The sequence below is a fragment of the Lolium rigidum genome, chromosome 7 (genome assembly GCF_022539505.1).
Source record: "Lolium rigidum isolate FL_2022 chromosome 7, APGP_CSIRO_Lrig_0.1, whole genome shotgun sequence".
Classification (NCBI taxonomy): domain Eukaryota; kingdom Viridiplantae; phylum Streptophyta; class Magnoliopsida; order Poales; family Poaceae; genus Lolium; species Lolium rigidum.
The window spans coordinates 44,271,433-44,280,605 of NC_061514.1; the positions used below are offsets into that span (position 1 = coordinate 44,271,433).

A 9,173-nucleotide genomic window follows, 5' to 3' on the forward strand; every position below is an offset into this window, starting at 1 on the left:
CGTGATGAATGTGAGGTTAAGGTGTCCAGTGTGATCTGGTTGGGGTTAGGGTGTCGGGTGTTGTCTTTTACTGCTCATGTAGAGGCGTCCAATTAAGTTAGGGTGGGCTTTCTTTTTATTTGCTCAATCCGTTACTAGATATCTTTGGTTACTTTTAGTGCAGTGTAAGCCACACGCTTCATTTATCTAAAAAAGGCCATATGCTTCATTTATTGTCCTGCGGAGATTGACGTATTTACCTTTTCGAGGTAATGACGTAAACGTGCATGTGTACACGTACTACGTGTATCGCCATTTATGGCTAATCATTTTGATAATTCAGTTTCTAGTAGTTAATGCTGCACTATAGAAGGCATTTTTATATTGAAATTATCAGTTTCTAATCTCGTGTTTTTGTAGATTGTTGTTGCGAATCGCGATACTTGACAGGGTATTAGCGTCCTGTGCTCGTGTAATGGAAGATCCACCAAGGGACAATGGGCAATGGAAAAATGCCCCTGAGCCTGAGCTGGAACCTATGATACTGGATGACAATGGAGAGAGCAGATCAGATACCATGGATGATTCGAATGTGCAGTCTTCTATGGGTGTTGACAGAGATCAGTCTTTTATGGATGCGGATATGAATGGGAAATCATCCCTGGACCTGGATGATGAGAGTAAAGGGAAGTACTCTTCGTCACATCCAGAAGTTCCCATTGACATCAGCTTGGGAAGCCTAGAGAAGTTCTGCAAGGAAGCATCAAGGTCGTTTTTTGACGAGGTTGGTCTGATTAGCCATCAGTTGAATTCCTACAACCACTTCGTCTCGCATGGGCTACAGGAGCTTTTTGATTCACTAGAGGAAATAACCGTCGAGCCGGATTATGATCCTTCAAAGAAAGGACCAGGTGGCTGGAGGCATGCCATCATCAAGTTTGGGAAAGTGAAACTGGACAAGCCTGTATTTTGGTCTGAAAAGAAGTCACGTGACCTCAATCTCAAGCCGAGACATGCTCGCCTTCAAAATATGACATATTCTTCCAAAATGGAAGTAGACGTGAATATTAAGGTCAGCAGTTTCCATGTTCTTTATATGCTAATTACATATTCTTTTTTTTTCTGTTATCTATTTGCGAAGTATCGCACAGATGCACGCAATCTGTAGGATCGATGCTTAAGATTTATTTGAAATTGCAAAGTGCTATGACATGCATGGCATAACCTGTTTTTAAATGCTGGTGACAGCACATAATTTCAATCCTGTTCTCATAAGCTAATCGTGTAAAAAGACGGAAGTCCTTTGTCTATCTACTTATATTGTGAAGCTGTTATTGTCTATATTTAATTTGGTAGTTGTTTTTTCACTGGTGCCCTAATCAATATACCAAAATGGTCCATTGACACTACGTGAAATGGCGCAGTCAAGGATCATATGGCTGCATGATGTTAGCTCAGCAGTCAGCATTCAGCAACATACACAGTTGTAGATGTCATTATGCCTGCTATCATATTCAACTGTTCTGTTGATATGTTTATTAACTTTTATGAACTATGTGCTAAGTTGTCTGATAGTGTATTTTGAAGTTACGGCATCAATATAGGTGTGCTCATATTTGCGTATTTAGTTCTTGTACATTCACTGAGTCACATGTTCTAAACTGTTAACAGGTTTATTCGATGGAGAAAAGTGACAAGGCTAAAACAGGGAATGATCTTTCTGGTCACAGCAAAGATATTATTGTGGATAAAAATCAACCGATGCATATTGGTCGCCTTCCAGTTATGGTTAATTCAAACTTATGCTGGTTGCATAAAGATAAGAAAAGTGAGCATAAAGATAAGAAAAGTGAGTATGGAAATAAGGAAATTGACTGCCTTTTTGATTCTGGTGGATATTTTTTGATCAAGGGAATAGAGAAGGTATAATTCTATTGATGTCTCTTTATGTATTTTATTAATGTATCATGCACGGAGTGTTGCATTATCAATAAAATACTTTTTTTTGTCACTGAGATGGACTATGGAGCTGTGGACTTTCTTATATTTTAATTGAGAAATCTTGTATATTCCTGCTCTTATCTAATGAAAACAAGAAGCCCACGTATCTGTTTGTGAAGGCATTAGTGCCAAATACTACAGGATTTTTCAGGATAGTTCTTATATATATACAGTTGCACACGGAGTGCTATCAAAAGAGTTATTATACCCTACAGAAAAGGCCATTTAAAATGATTATCATGTGAATTGGTTTGCTTCCATACATTGAACTCATTTGTGTTTGGTCTGCTTCCATTGTTGAACTCTTGTGTGTTAGCCCTGTCAGTCAAATATGATGTAACCTAAATAAGCTACAGTTTATATATTATAAAAGACAACATAGAATTCTATCAAACTAGCTAAATACTTATCCTTTGTTACGGAGAACAACGACAATACGAGTGATCATGTTAATCACCAGCATATACTGTTCCATACTTTAGGAACACCGTCATGCCTACCTACGTTTCAGCCTAGACCTGTGTCACTTCTGCACATTTGTGCTCCTTGTCATCTTGCATCTTTGTTTAGGAGGTGGTTACCTTTGTGTGGAAGCCTCATTGTGTTCCCGTTAGTTAGTTTGTACATCTTGTTATAGATCTTTCTGCAATTGTCATCACCCCAGTCTATTTCGTGTACTAGTTAAGTATTTTTTTTCAAAATTAGTCCGATGATGTTTTAACTGGACATGAGCTTCTGCTGATAACCTTGACACTTCTGGACCCAGTTCATGATCTTGTTAGGAAAGTTAGTTTTTTTTTTGGAACGAAAGCGGTGCAGGAGGCTTCCACAGCGAGGTTTTTTTTAGCAATTGTCTACTACAAAAGTAGTTTTGTAACATATGTAAGCTTCTTGGATCTCACTATATTTCCATTGTTGAATCCTGCAGGTATTTATTGCGCAAGAGCAAAAATGTTTGACCAGGATTTGGGTTGCTGATCGGCCTTGCTGGACTGTCTCTTATTCATCTGAAATCAAAATAAGAAGAATATATATCAAACTAATTGATTCTACAAAGAATAATGATATCAGTGGGACCAAAATCATTTCCATTTCCTTTTTGTATGCCAATATGCCTATTTGGCTAATGTTTTTTGCTCTAGGCATATCATCTGACAAGGAAGCATTTGAGATGATAGACACGGGAGACTCTGATGCTTCTGTTATGGACGCGATATCTGCAACTATTAATGAATCAGATGAACTGTGTGAAGGCTTTCGTAAGTCCAGTAAAGCCCGCCAGTATGTTGATGATTTGGTCAAGAGCCAAAAATTTCCTCCAGCAGAGTCGTTTGATGATTATGTTTCCAAAAATCTGTTTCCTGGCATAAGAGGGAATAGGAATAAAGCATATTTCTTAGGTTACATGGTCAAATGCCTTCTAATGGCTTTTACTGGGAGGCGCAAATGTGATAATAAGGATGACTTCAGGAACAAGAGGTTAGAGCTACCTGGTGAATTGCTTGGAAGAGAACTTCGGGCACATCTTAGGCATGCGGAGAGACTAATGGTTAAGGCCTTGCAGAGAGATTTGAATAGTGACCGTGATTTGGAATTTCCTCTGCACTGCCTTGATTCTTCAATTATTACTAATGGTATAAATCGTGCCTTTTCTACTGGTTCTTGGTGCCATCCCTCCAAAAGAAATGAAAGATGCCCAGGAGTTGTTGCAACGCTAAGGAGAACAAATCCTCTTCAAACGATGTCAGACTTGAGGAAAAGTCGCCTGCAGGTTGCTTATGCTGGGAAAGTTGGTGATGCAAGATATCCGTAAGTAATTTCTTAGACCAAGTGTTGCACACTCGCATGTCCATTTTATGCTTTATATGCCCTTATGTAAACTAACCTGAAGAAAAAACCTTGCAGCAATCCGTCCTACTGGGGAAAGATGTGTTTTATGTCCACCCCTGACGGAGAAAACTGTGGACTTGTTAAAAATCTAGCTGTGACTGCTATTGTTAGCTCTAAAGTGGCACAGCCATTGATTGACAGATTTGTTTCTTGTGGAATGAATAAACTGGATGAAATTCATGTTGAGGAGATTCCTAAAATGGATAAGATCTTCCTCAATGGCGATTGGGTAGGATCCTGTACTGATCCAGATTCATTTGTCAGGCGTTTACGGTGCATGAGACGCGGCGGTCTGGTTGATCCACAGGTTTGCTCTCTCTCATGGTTAGATTAGAAGCATTGTTCTTATCTACATTTTGGTGTCTATGTTCAGTGATACATGTCATGTTTAGTTTAAGAAGAGTTACTAATGACGTGTCATAAGTCTTGGAAAGGTCAAAATTTCATTTTTGGTAAATCTTGGGTCGCTGTACGTTATCCGATCTGCTTGAATATAACAATGGTTTCCATAATGCATGCCTTACTTCTACTATGCAATCTTTTAAATTTGTATCATGATGTTCTGTCTTGTTTATATTTGTACTTAATTATTTCTGGAGAATCAACATTTTACACGGTTCAGTTAACAACAAGATTAAAATCTCTTTCTGCTGAGTTCATCATATTCTGATCTACTATGCAATCTTTTAAATTTGTATCATGATTTTCTTTCTTGTCTATATTTGTACTTAATTATTTCTGGAGAATCAACATTTTACACGGTTCAGTTAACAACAAGATTAAAATCTCTTTCGGTTGAGTTCATCATATTCTGATCTTTTAAGTATGTTGGTGCTATCCCCTACACTGTATTTTATCTTCTTTGGTACTGCCTAACTTTCAATATGCATTTCTTTTGTGTGTCCTACCAAAATTTAGTTATTTGAGTAATATAATTTTTGACAACCTCCTAATCTGATGCACGATGATGGAGATACCTTTTGCTACATATGCTTTCCCCTTGCATACCATGTGCTAACATTAGACACCACAATGTCATTTGCAACATTGCTTATGCTTTACATTTCATCTGATCAGGTTGAAATCAAAAGGGACAAGCACCAATCTCCTGGAGAAGTACGGGTGTTTTCTGATGCAGGGCGAATCCTTAGACCTCTTCTTGTGGTTGAGAATCTAAATAAAATTACAAAACGGAAGGGCCAACCTTACTCTTTTCAGACACTATTGCAACAAGAAATAATTGAGTTCATTGGTGTTGAAGAGGAGGAAGATATAAGATGTGCCTGGGGAATTAAGCACCTATTTCCAACCAGCGAGGAGGAGGATCCTGGTTATACTCACTGTGAGCTGGATGGATCTTTTCTGATGGGATTAAGTTGTGGTCTTATCCCTTTTGCAAATCACAATTTTGCTCGAAGGGTGCTGTACCAGTCGGAAAAACACTCGCAGCAAGCTATTGGATACTCCACAACAAATCCACGAACCAGAGTTGATACTCTTTCCCATCAACTTTTCTACCCTCAGAAACCCCTTTTCAAAACATTTACAGCTGATTGTATTGGAAGATCAAATTATCCTTTTGGAAGAAAAGATGATTTTTCTAGGCCAGAGTATTCCAATGGACAAAATGCAATAGTGGCAGTCAACGTTCATCAGGGATTCAACCAAGAGGACTCACTGATTTTGAATAGGGCTTCTCTTGAACGGGGTATGTTTAGAACTGAGCTCATCCGGAGCTATAAGGCAGAAGTAGATACCAAAGGGCCCATCAAACGACTGAAAATGAAGGAAAAGGTAAACTTTGGTAAAATGCAAAGCAAGAAAGGGCGAGTTGACAATCTGGATGACGATGGATTACCATACGTGGGTGCAAGTCTCCAGAGTGGTGACATTGTAATTGGCAAAGTGTCAGAATCTGGTGAAGACCATAGTATTAAACTGAAGCATACGGAAAAGGGAATAGTCCAGAGAGTGTTGCTCTCAGCCAACGATGAGGGGAAGAATTTTGCTGCTGTGTCTTTAAGACAGGTAAATCTTTAGTGAAGAATAACTATTTTCTAGTTCATTAAGTGGAATCAACTTTACCAGCGATTGTATTCATCTTATAGAAAGTAGAACTCTACATGGTTGCCTTCTGCTCTACAGATTGACCAGCTGAAACCAACTGGAACTGAAATGTTTCTTAATTGGGTTTACTGTCCTTTCATGTGTCTAATACTATAGCATGATCTAGTGAACTAACAAATTGTTGCTTTTGGGTTTAGTAATCATCTAGCTCTGGAGAGAATATTGTTGTATATATTTATCTTTACCTTTGAAAAACATGAATTGGCTACCCTATTTTCCTGCCATATAAGAGCGAAATGGAAGATTCGAAATAGTTGATGTGAAGTCGTCTTGTCATATTTAAATGTCCATGCGTAAAACATGGAGTAGTATGTAATTACTCTAGTAATAATTCAGAATTAGCTTAAGCATAATGGTGGGTGGTAAGAGCACTAATTATGCTTGAATTAGATCTAAGCTGAATGCTAGGCAATCCAACAACTCTTTATATTCAGGGAAAGTTCTTCCTATTGCATTTATTTCTTGCATAATACGGTACTCGCTCCATGTACAAAAACAATATATTGTTCGGAACATAAGTGAAGGTATTAATAGATCTACCATTAAAAATATTCCAATGTCACTAACAAATTTGTAGATTTTACTGACATTTCATGACAGAAATTACTCACCATAATTACAAAAAATGAGATCAGCCAGGATTAGCCCTTGGCGGCATACTTTTATAGAAGAAAGAAAGCCCTGTGAAGTCTGAGACTTGAACATTGGTGTTTGGCATGCACACCCGCACACCTTACCAGCAGAGCATCGCTCTGTTCTCTACTCACCATAATTACACCAAACCCTTAATTTATGTGCTAATGGACTTATTAAGTATTTAAGCGTCAGAACTGATGCTATACTATGTTTGCCTGTCTAGTGCAAGGTTTTTGATTCTTAACCCTTTCTTATTTAAGCCAGTGATAGATGTTCAGGGATGGATTTTCTTGTGTCCGGTGTGTGCTGTGCAAAACAAAAGGGCGAAGCTAATATAGCATCAACCTCATGTTTTCACCATTTGTTTTTTCTACAATACACAAACTTATATTTTCACATAAGTGCAACATATTATTTCCAAAGGTACATCTAATATTGTTTTTTAGATTTTTTGAAAACTAGAGATGTTTAAAAAAAAAAACTCAGAGCGTAGGTTCTTGTGGTCATTTTGGCATTTTCATGGTTGGCTCATACTATTAGAGTTTCAAGTTCACCTAATTGTTGGACATAGTTGCCTAGCCTCCTCTAAGAGAAGTGGCGGATGGAGGGAGACCCTGGTGCGTTGATCTGCCTATCTTTGCGTGGAGAGGGGGAGATGCAGGGAAAACTTGGCGGGTTGATCTTGGCTCAGCGCTGGTAGATTAATGCCAGTGCTATCTCTTCAATTGTCACCGACTCACTGCTGACAATTGGAGTAGCTACCATTACTTAATGTGGAGCCACATTTGTCTCCAGCAGTATCAGTTGCTGGTGGTGGTCAAACTGATTACCTGAAGGCAATATCAGCAATACCATTACTTTATGAAGGCAAGGAGAATGATTACCTGAGGGGGGTAGCGTTAGACGGACACAAACAGGCAGTTGTGCTGGCAGCCCAAGTCTCAATTTTCCATTTTCTTAAATTTCTTTTTGCTGTTAAATATGATATAACAAGGTCAAGGTCAACTTGGTGATACACTGATACCCAGACATCCAGCTGGTCACTGGCCTCATATATTATACCATTTCCCTGTACTTTTTGCTATGTCTTTGTATTCCCAGAGCTTGTGTTTCCTTTAGATGGCCATAAAGTTCTGTTGCTGATGATTTTTCAGGTTCGAGCACCTTGCGTCGGAGATAAATTTTCTAGCATGCATGGACAGAAAGGTGTTGCTGGTTTTCTAGAATGTCAGGAGAATTTTCCTTTTACTCGCCAAGGAATAGTTCCGGATGTTGTGATAAATCCGCATGCCTTTCCTACCCGTCAAACTCCAGGCCAGCTGCTTGAAGCTGCTTTGGGGAAGGGAATCACTCTTGGTGGTAAAATTAGATATGCAACACCATTCACAACAGCATCAGTTGAAGTTATCTCGGAACAATTGCACAAGTAAGTGCTTTCTTAATTCTTCGAAGTACGTTTCAATTTTTTTTTTCTCCGAATGAATTCAAAACCAGCCTCTTGTTGAACATATATACAACAGAGTGATATCTTTAATGATTCCAAATGGTTGAGCACAGGTGTTTTGGCCAGTATGGGCCATAGCCCCTCCTTTAGCATCGCAATCTATAGAAGGTAGTTGTACATGATAAGTTCCTTAGGAAGAAATCATGTACTCCGTATATGTTTTTCCTTTCAATCTCACCAGGTGCTCTCATATCTATGCTACTTTCACTTTACTACTATGTATCATCATGTATATCTGAGACATCTGTATTGTAGCTAGAGAAGATGTGGTCCTCTGCGAGTCATATTGCATAGTTTTGCAGGAAACATCTTCTGAGTGATCATTATATTTTTTTAGCCACTTTTCCATGGTACTACAAAGTAGTGCACATTATCGCCATAAAGGTCCAAAGCTGATGCATCTTGTTGTATTTCAGGGCTGGATTTCAAAGATGGGGAGCTGAAAGCGTTCTCAACGGCCACACTGGTGCAAGAACGGAATCACTGATTTTCATGGGTCCTACCTTCTACCAGAGGCTGACACACATGTCTGAAGACAAGGTGAAATTCCGGAACACCGGGCCAGTGCACCCCCTCACGAGGCAACCCGTCGCGGACAGGAAGAGGTTTGGAGGAGTCAAGTTTGGAGAAATGGAGCGCGACTGCCTCCTCGCCCATGGTGCGGCTGCCAACCTCCACGAGCGGCTCTTTATGCTCAGCGACTTCTCTGAGATGCACGTCTGCCAGACATGCGAGCGGGCGGCAAACGTCATCATCAGGCCCGTCCAGGGAGGGAAGAAGATCCGAGGCCCCTACTGTGGGTTCTGCCAGTCTTCGGAGAACATAGTCAAGATTCCTGTCCCCTACGGCTCGAAGCTGCTCTACCAGGAACTCTTCAGCATGGGGATCTGCCTCAAGTTCAAGACGGAGGTCCGCTAGAGTGACGCCGTCGACTCATGATGTATATATATATATTATAATATAAGTTATCTATATGGTTATGCACATGTAAATGTGAAACCCCTTGTGGCAATGGTGTTTGCGTAGCTAGGATGGG

At 39.6% G+C, this 9,173-nt stretch overlaps 1 protein-coding gene across 1 annotated transcript; it reads left to right on the plus strand.

Moving 5' to 3' along the window:
• Window positions 1-454: 454 nt before the first annotated feature.
• LOC124678747 (DNA-directed RNA polymerases IV and V subunit 2-like) lies at window positions 455-9,113 on the plus strand. Its single transcript, XM_047214609.1, has 7 exons — window positions 455-1,051; window positions 1,651-1,902; window positions 2,909-3,789; window positions 3,886-4,177; window positions 4,948-5,898; window positions 7,788-8,059; window positions 8,554-9,113. The coding sequence occupies exons 1-7, from the start codon at window positions 455-457 to the stop codon at window positions 9,053-9,055; spliced, it is 3,747 nt and encodes a 1,248-aa protein (XP_047070565.1). The 3' UTR covers window positions 9,056-9,113.
• Window positions 9,114-9,173: the final 60 nt, after the last annotated feature.